This window comes from Seriola aureovittata, chromosome 9, assembly GCF_021018895.1.
Source record: "Seriola aureovittata isolate HTS-2021-v1 ecotype China chromosome 9, ASM2101889v1, whole genome shotgun sequence".
NCBI lineage: Eukaryota > Metazoa > Chordata > Actinopteri > Carangiformes > Carangidae > Seriola > Seriola aureovittata.
This window is the reverse complement of record NC_079372.1, coordinates 14,852,202-14,866,792: the sequence shown is the minus strand read 5'-3', so window position 1 is coordinate 14,866,792 and position 14,591 is coordinate 14,852,202. Positions and strand designations below refer to the sequence as shown.

The following is a 14,591-nucleotide window of genomic DNA, read 5'->3' as shown; positions in this document are numbered from 1 at the left end:
ATATATATGCTCAGTTATTAGGAACACGTAGCAAAAACTAATGTAGTCTGACAATAAATCCTCCCCTCATGGTAGTTACAGTACAATTTTTGTTGAACCTGTTTCAAAGGTTTTGTCATTTTTGAGGCTGCAGTTTGTAGTGCTGTCTAACTGTGTTGTTAGACAGACAGGTGTTTCTTTATTTTGTACATCCCATCAATGATGTGGGCTAAAATAACAGAAACACCTCTATGAATAATGCTATTTCAACATCACACAAACTGCAGCCTTCAAGATGATCATACAGTTGAATCAACTCCTCTGAAACAGTTTAAACAAAAACTGAACATTATAACCTCCATGAAGGGAGGATTTATTGCAGGACTGTTGTATTAGACAGCATTAGTTTGATCTAAGACTAGACAGTATATTGTTTTTCATGAAGCTGTTATTAAGCTCAGATAATGAATTCACTATGTTACTGATCTTGATACCACATTTTGATTATGGTGAGACTTGTCATTATCAGGGTTTGGGCTCAGAGTCCATCCAATTGGAATCACAATATGCCCTTTAATTACACCTGAGCAAAGGGAGTACTTGCACTTAAACTTTATATATAAAGATAAGTACAAGAGAGTCATTTAGAGCAGGTAATTCGTGAACTTTGCTCAGTATCGCGGTACTTTTATTTAACTCAATGGAACTATGCACAGGCTTTATAAAACCTGTTCTTGAACAGACCCTGATCACCAGCTGTCGTCACATACAGAAGAATTGCCTCTATCCAATCAGCATTAGCCCTGTAGTACTCTAGCCAATCAGATCCCTCTACGCCATTGTAGCGATCCGGCGCATCGTCCAATGAACAATACTGCTACTTGCAGGCCTGAATCCCTCTTCAACCTTCTGCTTTCTGGAGGGGCACCTTCAACCAGCTCCGCGGTGCACTGGCAGCGGCGTCCCTAGTTGTGAAGAATAAGTGGAAATAACACTTTTACACAGATACAATGTCCTTCCTAACGGTCAGCAGGCTAGCGCCTAAACTCCTCAATTCAAAGGTAAGAGGACGAAAAACTACCTCGATGCCGTCTTTGTCAGTCAAAGCTGTGGCCGTTACTTTGGAAGCTAACGGCTAACGACGGAATGGTAGGCTAGTTAACGTTAGCCAGCTTAGCCCTGTGAACCACATTGTGAAATGCAGTTGGCCAGGTGCGCGGCTATTAACTGATAAAACAGTTTAAATTGTTTTAATAGTCGTCTTTTCTCCTTGCTATGATATAAAATGATGCTATTGAGTTGTACTGTTTGTGAACTTCAGTTTTGTTAGCTAACGTACCACTGATCTTTTTGCTGGCCTGGTATTGTCACAGCCTGGACCATGTTTCTTTAATCAGCAGTTACTAGACCGTGTTAACTTTTCCCTTTCTTTCTAAATAGTAAGGTATAAATGTTTTAGACCCGTTACAGACACTGTAATTGCTTTTAAATTCACCTTCAACTTTGTGTTTTCTCCCAACCCCTGTTGACCTTCACGTTAAGATTTCATCAAGTTATCTAATGTCACATCATTTAATGACGTCCAAAATTTCCTATATTTTATCTTAATCTTAAACGGCAATTCAACACTTGAGATTTAACACCGTACATTCAATTGTTTTAGTGGGGAATCAGGCATCTAACATCAGTTTAAAATACCTAATGTCTTTTGGCAGATCTTTCCATTTTAGGCTTGTGATTATAGAATGGTAATTGCTTTAATAGTTAACTTATAAGTATGCTTGGCTGCCCATCAGTGATAAAGTAACCTTCCACTGACTGTAACCTACTGTCTTACTCCACTGACCTCTCTGCCTAGACTACATACACTTAATGAGCCTCATATCAGCTTCTGTTACCCACTGTCTAAGTATTTTTTTCTTGTTCCTTTCCTGTTGCAAGTAATCTGTGATTGGGGAGGTGTCCTTCCTTGAACTGTACAAACCAAGGGGTTTTGTGCCCCTGTTATCGGTCTTGTAATTATGTGCAGCTAACCTATGTCACACTCACCCTTTCTCTCTTATCAGTTGTAATCTTTGCTCAGGAGATTTATTAGTAAGCTGTTTTTTTTGTTCTTACATAACATTCTTTGACCATAAAATGTTTTGTCCCTGAGCTATTTCTCAAAATCATGTGATTTGCATGTTGAGAGCAAGGACAGTATAAATGTGGATGTCTCATGGTGTTCAGATAATATCAGTTTTTTGGGGAGAAATTTGATTTTATTATCTGTAGATTTCACTGTGTTGAAATAGTTAAATATCAAAATTTGATTCGTAGAAGTGCAGTGTGGGGTGTGGAAATGTGGATTCAATAAATGCTCATTACAAGATTTTCACGTTTTTCCATATAGCAGTTGTGTGTCATTAACAGACACAAAACAAATGTGAGTTGGCCTTCAACAGTATTTCTTCTTCCAGCCAGGTCGTGTGGTTAGATTTGTTGATTTAAGAGAATGTTAAGCCATTTGTACATCAAGAATTTGACATGTTTCTTTTAAACGCAGCCTGCTGTTTGACTCCTTTACCCTTCTCCGCACTGTATTTGAACTAACCTCTCTCCCAGGCCGATGGAAGTTGGGAGTGACTGAGTGAAACTGGCGCTCTATATTTAAGACCCTGAGCTGTTACGTAATCTCTCAGCTGTGTAGAGTGTGTTTGTGTGGTGACGCAGGATCCTACCTTTTGTTTCGGTGAGCCTTGTTGGGCGTTTATCCACTCCCACCAGTTGCGGTTATGGGGAGGGGGATCCCACTTGGAGCAGAGCCAGCTGTCACCTGTCCCCGAGACTCCTCCCTCACCCATTGATGATTTTAATAAGCTGGCAGAGGAGTCCTGTTACTGTTGTGAGCAGCAGCAGGCTTGACTTCTCACTACTGTCACTGAGCTTCCAACAAGATTAGTCTCCTCCAAACACTTTCAGAACCAGGGCCAGTGGCTTTTAATCTCTCTTACATCCTCTCATCTTGTCCCAGTTCTGGCACCAGTATAAGGATTAAAAAGCAGTATAAGGCTTAAAAATCATTAATTATATAGAAATGTTTGGTTTCTCAGTGTGTAATGGTGGATTTTTCTGTCGACATCACATAGTTCTCTTGGTGAAATACCTGCTAACCTTTTCATGAATGTCAAGCTAGAAAGGAAGAATTGTAAATCACCTGTATATTTCCAGTCAGTCTACAACAAATAATTATTTCCAGTATCCATTAATCTGTTGAGTATTTTCTCGATTAAGCAGAAAACACTGCGAAGAATGAGTATCACAATTCATTGGAGCTCAAGTTGACTTCATCAAATGTCTTGTCTGACCAAGAGTTGAAAACCATCAATTATTCAGTTTAGTATAATGTAAGACCAGGAAAAGCAGCAAATCAAGCAACAAGATTAAGAATTTTCAAAATAGATGCTGATTAATTCATTTAACAAACTAATTGACTAATCAATGCTCCTAATTTTCAGATTGTTTGGGACTTGTCTCAGTCATGCAAAAATTACCATGAAAAATGCACTTAATTTACCTTGGTTTTATTTTTTTGCAATTAACTTCACAGTATGTCAATACAAGGTGTTTATTTCCATTTAAAGCCTCTTCAATCAGCATATACATTCACATTAGAAACTATTGGTCCTTTCCTTTAACGTCTTGACATGAAGGAGTTAAGCAGCAGACAACCTTTCTGAATATCACATATTTCATCACCTTGCATGACACAAATAAGCTGTGACTGGTTGGGCTGACTCACTCTGGATTGGAAGCTAGGAAGCCTTTTATGGAAGACTGTTTTACCAAGGGCTAGATCCAAAGAAGAAGTCTATTCGTAGCTGTGTCTTACAATAGTAAATGTTTATATTATAGTTAAAAGAAATTGGGACTTGCATCAGAATTATGGAAAACTGGAAGCCACATGAGCACATTAATCAATCATACATATTGACGTAAACTGGTACTATGATTGTGTGGCATGTTTATTTTTTTATTGACACACCCTATACTTTCTGGTAGAAGTGGAAAAATATTTTTATGACTAACAACATGTTCACTTCATTTGCAGTCTGTTAAAAGCCTTCAGTTTGTGAATGAAATTTTTTAGTTGGGTAATCACTATGCCTCTGCTGATGCTAGTAGTTACTTGTTGCAGCTGTTTGTACTGATCTACCCAACCACCTCCCCTCAGCTTATTTTAAATTTAAATTATGGTTGTAAGTAACCACCAGGCAACTCAGTACAACAGGGATAAAATGGAGACAAATTGAAAACCTTTTTTGAGATGATGCCCAGAAGAATTGAGGCTATGCAGAGGGGAGGAATAAAGTGCTTGGCAATAAATGGAAGGAAGGCTTAACAATTAACATCCTTAGTTAATTGCTTGAATTAACAGCAGTTATGTATTGCAGGATAAATGGTCAGTCTCAGCTCAATGCAAAATAGTCAGAAAGAACCTGTAAATTTCTCACTACTCCGAAACTACTTAAGGGCGATTGTCTACATGAGTTTATTAAATTCATAGCTGCTTTGAACTAGAGAACCAATAAACAAACAGTGCTGAAGTCTGCCATGTTAACAAGGGTGGAAGGTCATTTCAGTCAGACTAATAGGAAGTCACAACAGTATTGTGTTATTGTGCAAAATAGTTTGAGCTGCTGCAAAATTGTCTCAGTATCTTTTATAGTCTAGAAATGCCGCTGTGACCATACATTTTTTATTAGAGTTCATCATGTCATGTCACATCATACTAATACTCAAAATTTTATTATTTCTTTTTCTGTTCCACAGAATGCCACCTACTTCCTTGTGGCTGCCAGAAATGCCAGCGCATCAACAACAGTAAGTACGCTGAGTTAAACTCCAAGTTTGTCTGCTTGCTTCAATTTTTTCCAGATTTGTATTTTGTAGTGTAAGTGGATAAGTAAAAAAAAAAAGCACTGTGTTTTCTTGAGTACTAAAAAAAACTGTGTTGTCAAGCTACGCATCAATTTTTTCTCTCTGAAATGTTCACATAAAGTCTAATTAAACCCAGTTCACATAAGAGGAATGTTTTTTATATTAAATATATCAAATGTTTGATCCAGGGCATCACTGATTAAATGTTGATTTGACAGAATCTGAAGGATGTTCTGGCTGACCTCATCCCTAAAGAACAGACCAGGATCAAGAACTTCAAACAACAATATGGCAAAACCAACATAGGACAGATTAATGTTGACATGGTGAGTAACTCTTGAGATGTGTTAAAAGACCAGAGTAAAATGAGAACTACAGACGAGTTAGAAACCAAGTCAGATTCTTGTTATCCACTATATTAATTTAGAAATGAGCATGTGGGCCGCCAGCCATTATGCAGATTAGACATGGCATGATGGCCTCACCTAATCCGTCTAGGCCTGCCCAGCAGTATTTACTGTGTCAGGTATCACTGTTTGGTCATCTCCCTCAGAGGTCACAATATGAACTGCTTCCTGCCAAAAGAGACATTTTAGCTGAGTCACTCATACCTCTGCTGCACACTGCCAATTTCAGACTCACACAACTGCATATACACACACATACACACCAATGCAACAATTTCTGTTTATCTCTCACTTTACCTATGACCTCTGACTGGTAGCCATGGGGATTTTAGAAACATTTGTTGGGTCACTGGGTCTGTTTCACTGTCAAACAACAAGTAAGCATTCAGCCGTTGCCTGTCCTTGTCATGTAAATGTATTTATCAGTATTCAAATGCATTCTCTTATTTCAATGCATGGTATTACAGACATAAAGTTTAATGTGATTTTTGGTTAATTCTTCCAGGCTTTGTAAAATACTTGATAACAACTGTTGAGCCTCAGAAATATTATATTAACAATCAGTAGATTTTCACTTTGAAGATCCAGTGCTGAATAACTGTAGTTGGTGTTAACAAACCAGTTTTCAGTCTGTAATGTCATCGTGTGGTTTGTGTCTTTTCATCCACAGGTCTATGGAGGTATGAGAGGGATGAAGGGTCTGGTGTATGAGACCTCTGTTTTGGATCCTGAGGAGGTCAGTATTAGAGCTAGGCCACAATATCTGCCTGGCAGAGACATCACCTAATGTTAGTTTATTGCAGATTTGTTGATAAGGATGTGTGTGTATCGACAGATCAGTAACAAGATATTGCAGGACAAAAATGGCAAAATGAGTTTGAGGTCATTCAGAAACAATGTCACCATTACATAGAGTGTCTACCAGTGACTTCTGAGAAGTTGATTTTTCAACCATAAAATGTGCCACTTTTCTTAATACATACAGTTCTTAAGAAAATGGAATGGATGCATATCAGATTGTTGTCTAAGTTCTGTGGAATGCCAAACCCTATTGGCTGATTATTGTTACTGGATTACTTAAACGGCAGATGTCTGTATAAGCCTCATTCTGTATCAGACATTCGAACAGTGGCTATAATTTGAGCTCTCCTGGTCCTTTGGAGACCATCCCGTCTCATAGGCACTTACCTTGATTGCTTTCTTACTGAAACTGAGAGCTTTCAGTAGCATAATGGATTTGTTTTCATATATCTTGTTAGCAGGCCCCCACAGGGACTGTGATACTTAATCATCCAAATTCATTGGTAGAACTAAAACTCATGTTGGCAGTTCACCAACACTCACTTGATGGTGCCTTTCAGGAGAATTTGGCTGTCTTTTTTAATCACAACCAATATTTAGTCTTTTCCTCTCTCCCCCCATTGATAAACAGGGTATCCGTTTTCGGGGCTACAGCATTCCAGAGTGTCAGAAGTTGCTGCCTAAAGCTCCAGGAGGTGAGGAGCCGCTGCCCGAGGGCCTCTTCTGGCTGCTGGTCACAGGGCAGGTGCCCACTGAGGAGCAGGTGAGTGGGAGAGGAGCACTAGAGCTATTTGTTGTACTTTAAAGTTATAATAAGGGATGACTGTGCAGCTGTTCATGTTTTCTATCCATCTGTCAGTGCTGCTATCTCAGACACCATCAGACTTTTACAGAATTTCCCCACAATGTCAGCATTATCAAAATGGAATATTCCTGCAGAATAACAGATGAAGTTGACTTTTGTCATAGATTAGTTTATGGTCTAAGTAATATGTGAGGCACCACATGATTTGTCAGATTGATATAAACATGGGAAAGTGCATCACAAGATGTTTTACAGCATAAGCACTGCAAATGGCTATATATGACTCCAAAAAACTTGTTTCTTTTTAAACTAGATTGTTTTATGACTGTGAAACAAGATGCAGTCTTTACCTTTTTGATTAGGCATTTTATTGCTGCCAAGTATCTCCTGGAAGAGTGATGTAAGGACAACCTAAGTGATAAGCCTTCACCTTTCTAGCTGACAACAACTTTTCACTGAAAGAATAGCTTTCACATCTTTACCCTTTTTTAAAATCTGATATTAAGCATTTTAATGCATCTGCTATTGATTCATAAGTCAACTAAAGAGGATAACTTTTCCTCCTTAACAAAACATTTGTTACACTTGTACAAAGACCAGCTAAGACCCTTTCTTTGCCATAATGATTGTATATAATATTTGGCAGGAAAGCAAAGTTACTACACTAACTGTGTACATGTGTCTGTAGCACTTGTAAATGCCTTGTAAAGTTGATGCAGGTCACTCGCTTATGATATGAGCTTCTCTTCCTCCAGGTGAACTGGGTGTCCAAAGAGTGGGCAAAGAGGGCAGCACTTCCCTCTCACGTTGTCACCATGTTGGATAATTTCCCCACAAACCTGCACCCCATGTCTCAGTTCAGTGCTGCCATCACAGCTCTGAACAGTGAGAGCAGCTTTGCACGGGCTTACTCTGAGGGTGTCCACAAGACCAAGTACTGGGAGGTGAGTTAACATGTATTTCAACTAATCTTAAATCATACTTGTAGCTTGGCACCATGGATAGAAATACTGGTCTGTGGATTCAGAATGAAATATCTTCACACAACTGGATTGCAATTGAATTTGGTACAGGCATTGTCCTCAGATAAAAAAATCAATTTTACATCAATCCAACTTTTTTTGTTGTTGTATAGCTTTACAGTCTCACAGAACTGCTAGAATGGCTGTAGACTTCTGGTCTGGTTTCCTGTACTCTTTCCTAATCCTCTTACATTGCCTCTCTTAGTTTGTCTATGAAGACTCCATGGATTTGATTGCCAAGCTGCCCTGCATTGCTGCCAAGATCTATCGCAACCTGTATCGCGAAGGCAGCAGCATCGGAGCCATCGACTCCAACCTGGACTGGTCCCACAACTTCACCAACATGCTGGGCTACAGTGATACCCAGTTCACTGAGCTAATGAGGCTCTACCTCACCATTCACAGGTGCTGCTTGAAAAGCCTCTAATAGATTATCAACTAGCTTTATTTTTTTAAATGAGTCTTAGCATTTTATGAGGATTTCTGCTCCATCTCTGTTTCTGTTCACACTTTAATCAGAGTCATGCATTTTTGATATAAGTTATACATTTAGCTTTGATGCAAGTGTTTGAAAAACTACATGTTCTGCAAACATATGAATCAGTTTTCTTTGTGCAAGGACTAAAATTATGATTTTATTCATGGATTTTCATGCCGAAAAGAATCCCAGGGATAATATGTTAAAGTGAGAACACATAGTTGTAAGATGTTAAAACACAAGATTTATAATGGCATATGATATCCAGGATTTCACAAGGAAAAAGAACAAAAGTGTTTGGAAATATTATTATATTTTCTCTGGAATAATGGCCCAATAGCATTGGTCACCAGTTTAGCCATGCAGTCCCCACATATACATGTATTTAACATTTAGACTGCACATGAAGAAGTGCACAAAGGGTAGATCAGTCACTCTTCATATTTAAGTTAGTGGCTTGATGGCAGTGTCCAATAAAAACTGAGTTTTGCAATGCAATGGATGCCATAATCCCTGAGTCAACATGATTTTTATTTATTTATTTATTTATTTTTTAATGTTACAGTGATCATGAAGGAGGCAATGTCAGTGCCCACACCAGCCACTTGGTGGGTAGTGCCCTGTCTGACCCCTACCTGTCCTTCAGTGCCGCGATGAATGGTCTGGCTGGTCCTCTGCATGGCCTGGCCAATCAGGTTTGTACCAAGCAAATCACCATTTTCACTGTGTTTTCACATGTAGAAAAGCCAGTTTTTCTGGCTTCAGAGGTTGCTGTAAAGCAGTGGTTTTTGGCATTCCTTGGGAGACATTTAGACATGTCACCGTAGGAAAAACACAAATGCTATTATTATGGCTGAATTCCACTTAGCAGCTACAGTTTCAGGGACCTGCTATTGTGTATGCTAAGTCAGAGTCACACTATCATGGCTTACTGGGAGACTTGAATAGATCTGAGCCATCGTTAATGTTATAAGTAACACCTGTGCTTTTCTCATTATAACAAGTTCAAATTTCTGCTGTAAAAAGAAAAAAGACCTAATGGAAGAATAGCATGTTAACTCTTGTCATATATGACGACAGTTCAGAATGGAGTTTTTTTTCCCTGACAAATGAACAGCACTGAGGGCAAGAATTATGACCCTAAGGCTGTCTGATACAGGCTGTCTCAGTGTCGGATTATAACATTTATTCTGGAGTTAGATGACTGTTAATCTCCAGAGCTTAATTGCCATTACTTGGGGAAGCTCACACCAGCTACAGTAAACCCATTAGCTGTGAAAGTTCCCTATACCACCTTCAGTAAATGAACAACAGCACCCAAGAGTTAATAAGTGTTCAAGATGACAGTTTTAATTGTTAATTGGCTCACATACTGATGATGTTGACATATTGAGAGAGTTTTATAGTAAAATGACAAAGGGCTTTTTTTAAATTAAAAAAAAAAAAAAAAAAATCCCAGAACATATACAGAGGAAATTGATTGTGTGAAATGGGATTTGCTTGTTTCTGCTGCTGCAGTATTATTACTGAAAAGCCACACAAGCTCAGATAATATCCAGGTAAAGTGCCATAATCATGTACTTTGTGCTACTTAGAATGAATGACAATTGTGTATAATGACTATAAAGCTTTTCCAAATCTAGGTAATAACTCATCAATGTGCAATGTGTCTTCTGCATCTCACAGGAGGTGCTGGTGTGGCTGACTGCCCTGCAGAAGGAATTGGGAGGAGAGGTGTCTGATGAGAGGATGAGGGATTACATCTGGAACACACTTAAGTCTGGAAGGGTAAAGGCGCATCACTTCTTCAATCAGTTGTACTTACTGGAATTCATTTTTGCGTTTTCATGAAAAACCATACTGTTATGGTGTGTAAACCTGGATGTCAGGGGCCATATGCCATGCCATTATTTTCTTTTAGGATGGCCTAATGCTGCAATCAAGCCATCAAGACAGTTGTATGATTATAAAATCGTCATGTGAGGACTACAGTGCATTGACATTATAACACCACATCCATTAATCTTGGGTTTGTTAGATTGAATGATGGTATTTAGCTAATGTGACACATCCTAATTTGTTTGGCTTTCAGGCACTTCCATATTGTTAAGTGCCAAGTCAGATATATTGGAGATTTCCCAGGAGTAATAATGACTTGGATGTTGACTTGAATGTTATTTACAATTCAGAAACTCATAATTACATTAACTCTCATGACATAAACATTGAATTATTCCTCAATTCAGAAAGCATTTAAAAAGAAATTAAGGGTGATTGGGTTTTAATGGTTCAAAAGTTCAGGAGAATTTTCCCTCTCTCTTGGTTGTAGGTGGTGCCAGGCTATGGCCACGCTGTCCTGAGGAAGACTGACCCACGTTACACCTGCCAGCGTGAATTTGCCCTGAAGCATCTTCCCAATGACCCCATGTTCAAGTTGGTTGCCCAGCTTTACAAGATTGTGCCCAATGTGCTCCTGGAGCAGGGTAAGGCCAAGAACCCCTGGCCCAATGTGGACGCTCACAGTGGCGTGCTGCTTCAGGTAAGAGGCATGTGATGGCTTTTAATCATGTATTTGTCATGCTACGGTCAACAGATGCTGATGTGCCCATCTCTTTTTTCCCTGTCTGCAGTATTATGGAATGACTGAGATGAATTACTACACTGTGCTCTTCGGTGTGTCCCGAGCCCTCGGTGTGCTGGCTCAGCTGGTGTGGAGTAGAGCTTTGGGCTTCCCATTGGAGCGCCCCAAGTCCATGAGCACAGATGGACTGATGACACTGGTGGGAGCTAAGTCAGGCTGAAGAACCACCTGAAAGGAGCTAGGGGTTAGTGTGAAGGGTGGGAGGAGATGGAAATATCAAAAGGCAGACACAAGTTGACCCCCTGTCATTTCCAACCCCAGGGATTCAATGGGATTCAAAGAGACAGTACGCTTTTAATGTCATTTCGCAAAAGAAGGGCCTTTTAAATTGTCACACATTAGTGTTTTAGTGTCTTTAGGTAACCACTGACAAGTTTTCCCAGCACGTCTCCATATTTGGAGCATGTGAGGTGAAAACTTAAGACACACATAAATGCAACCCATAGTAGGCTCAAACTATGTACTATTATAAGTCTGCTAGCATCGCTAAGATTTTCCCCTGTGCAGTGCCTGCGTGTTTGTCATTGAGCACTGGGTCTGAACTATGAATAGGCAGTGGCATTCAAAGGGAATTGTGGGAGTGAATTACACTTCCTTTTGTATTTATTCAAAGATCTAAAGTTAAATACCTGACTCAACCTTTGCTGCTTTTGGCTAATGCAGTGATTTGTTTTAGAGGACATCCCCAAGCAAAATAACTTTTTTCCTAATTAAGGCTCTATTTAGTTTTTTTTCTATGCAATGTTCCCAGATGTCATCCCACCCAGTCTATCAACGCATTTCACTCCCATTTATGAACACTCCAGTTTAGAAAAAGAAGGTCCTCACTATAAAAATTAACAAAGCTGTTCAAGATAAACATTCAAAAGCATGAAACTCAGTTAAAAGATACTGCCCCTTTAAATCTTTGGTGTCCCCTTTTTCTCCAAGTTGTAGTTGTTTTTTTTTTTAATGATGACCTGTATTACCTCTATGATCAAAATAACTGTCTTGTCTATTTTCATTAACATGCTTTCCTATTTGTAATGGGCCTCTGCTCAAATGGTCTTATGAATGGTCAAGAATCAAGTATAATGTACAGTAACTAATAATAAAGATTTGAGCAAAGGGTGTTGTAATTGGCAGCCTGTAGTAAATCCTTAAGAGCAAGCTTGAATGAAAGGTGGGAGAGGGGGACTTTGTTAAAGTCCTGTCTTATATGAGTGTATGTTTGTTACTTTATCCATCCCCACAGGAGAGCGCTTTAAACATCAACTACTCCAAAATGAGCACTTGCTTGATTGGATTTCCTAATTTGTAGCAGTAGACACCCCCCTAGGTTGATTGTGTTCCTTTTACAGAGGGTTTTTTTTTTTTTGGTGTTGAATATGTATAAAACTATAATCTTTGGGTTCTCATTTTGTGGTTTTATTTATACTTTGTGTACATAGGTATATATATGTAAAGCTTGAATGTATGAGCTCGATCACTTGCTTGTAATAACCACAATGATTACCATAGTTTACCCACAATGTAGTAGTGTCCAGTCTCACTGTAATGTTCAGTCTCGCTGGTCACTGAAATGTTAACAACGAACAAAAAGAAACTGCAGCTATCTTGTATATACATGATTTCTTGCCTAGCTCTGTGGGCTTAGCCGGTGCTGTTTTTCAGGTGTTTCACTTGAATATTTCAAGCTTGCTCTTAAGCTCTGGGTTTGTCAACACTCCATTTTTGTGTAGTTTTAAGTTCTTGCATTTTTTTTTCCAAACTACTCTTGCTGTGTTAGTCAGTAGCTCACTCAGATGTATGAATCTCTCTGCTCTGCTACCATCTTACTTCTGGCTTTATCAGGTGTGTTTTGTGTTTTATCGTACTGTTCTTCCATGTGGTGGGTTGTTCAACAGATGAGGTTATTTTGATCGTAGAGGAGCATAAAGGTTGTACATGATAACTGGGAGAATTCATTGCAGATGGATTCATCAGAGAAACACTTAGGGGGATGGGGCTGGATGGGTCAAATGGGCAAGAAAAGCTTGAAGCGCAAATACTGGAAAACCTAACAAAAAATGAAAAATAAAGGTTTTTATTAACACTTGTTTAGTCTAATTTTCTTCATTGTTTAGACTATTGCATAACGTAACGCAGGCCTTTTTTTGGTTTGACCAGCCACTACATCCATTAATGCCCGTGGGTGATCAAAGTTTAGTGATGATGTTACACCATTGGTCGGCCAAATGCTTAACTTTTCCCAATGTTTGATATGTATAATTGTAGTATTTTTAATTTTGAGTTGTCCCCATTAAAATTTGGATAATTGAACCATAATTGAATTGGTTATAATAAATGTTCCTTATTTCATTGAATGATTTACATTTTAGGAGGAAGTGCATCTCGGTCTCAACTTCACCATGAAACGGTGACCACATGTATATTTTCTGTCGGTTGCCATGTTTTTTGTGTTGTCCTTGTTAGAGACAGTTTGTGGTTACTGAGACTATACATGGTCAGTATCTGCCCATGCTTTCTATCTCTGACATATTCTGCGAAATCATGATCGCTGTTTAGGGACAGATAACATTCTCATCTACTTTTGCTTTTAGTTTTACATTTCCTATAAACGTTTCAAATTAAAAGCCCTCTGGCGTTCAGTGGAAAGAAACCCTTAACATGGGTTTTATTGCCGTGCTTCACTAAGCGTATCGTCTCATTTCCGGTTGCTGGAGTTTCCGTTGTTTACATGCTGTTCAGCTCTACTAGTTTTTTTTAAAGAAACGGCTTCTCTCTCTCCCTCCCACTCTTCAGCTCTGTTAGCTTTGTTGCTCGGTGCCACTTTAGCGATAATGGTACATTTAATAAATTAAAAATATTTGACGTAATGGAGGAGAGGCTCTGTCGCGAAGCCAGAACGGCAGGGTGAGAGTCATGGCTTTGGGCTGGGTGACTGCCCCTAAAAAGAGGCGTGCCCTTAAGCCCACCGTTCAAGTCACATTTATACCAACAAAGTGTTGAAAATAGCATGATTATATTGTTGAGTTTGTACATTTAGAAATGCCTATTATGCTTAATTCGCATGTACATTATATGATAGGCACCAGGAGTTTATTTTTTGGTCTATATATCCCTGCTTCTGCTAAATTATTTTTTATCCCTCGTGGGAAATGTACAACTGTAAGTAATGTAATTAATGATAGCTGAGGTCAGTTTAGCTGCTTTGGTTAAAGGGTTGTGGTGTTGTGCATGCCTGCTCACAGGGTCAACAGTATTGTCGTTATTAGTAACACCTGTGCTTTTCCTACTATGACAAGTCAAATTGTCTGCTGTGGAAAATGCATACTAGAACAATAACATGTTGTCTCATATGACATGACAGTTCAGGATGGATTTAGGGGGATGTCTTTGTTCGTTTGTTTTTTATTTTTCCTTTCCACCTGGTCGCACTTGTCAGCGCCGCAGGTGAACAGCACTGAGGGCAAAAATAATGATACAAAGGCTTTCTCATACAGGCTGCCAGAGTGTTAGATGAAAACTAACCTATTAAAGCTAACTAATTAAAACG

At 39.0% G+C, this 14,591-nt stretch overlaps 1 protein-coding gene across 1 annotated transcript; it reads left to right on the top strand.

Annotated features, from left to right (window-relative positions):
* The first annotated feature begins 872 nt into the window (after window positions 1-872).
* Window positions 873-13,127, top strand: cs (citrate synthase). Its single transcript, XM_056384924.1, has 11 exons — window positions 873-1,040; window positions 4,792-4,842; window positions 5,118-5,225; window positions 5,977-6,042; window positions 6,739-6,870; window positions 7,668-7,856; window positions 8,140-8,339; window positions 8,978-9,107; window positions 10,099-10,200; window positions 10,742-10,951; window positions 11,043-13,127. The coding sequence occupies exons 1-11, from the start codon at window positions 990-992 to the stop codon at window positions 11,211-11,213; spliced, it is 1,410 nt and encodes a 469-aa protein (XP_056240899.1). The 5' UTR covers window positions 873-989; the 3' UTR covers window positions 11,214-13,127.
* Window positions 13,128-14,591: the final 1,464 nt, after the last annotated feature.

What these genes read in the sequence shown, in the direction of transcription:
- cs (XM_056384924.1), top strand. Translation starts at nt 990, where the DNA reads ATGTCCTTCCTAACGGTCAGCAGGCTAGCGCCTAAACTCCTCAATTCA. An exon ending in ATGCCAGCGCATCAACAACA is followed by an intron (nt 4,843 to 5,117) that starts GTAAGTACGCTG and finishes TTGATTTGACAG; the next exon opens with AATCTGAAGGATGTTCTGGC. An exon ending in CTGTTTTGGATCCTGAGGAG is followed by an intron (nt 6,043 to 6,738) that starts GTCAGTATTAGA and finishes ATTGATAAACAG; the next exon opens with GGTATCCGTTTTCGGGGCTA.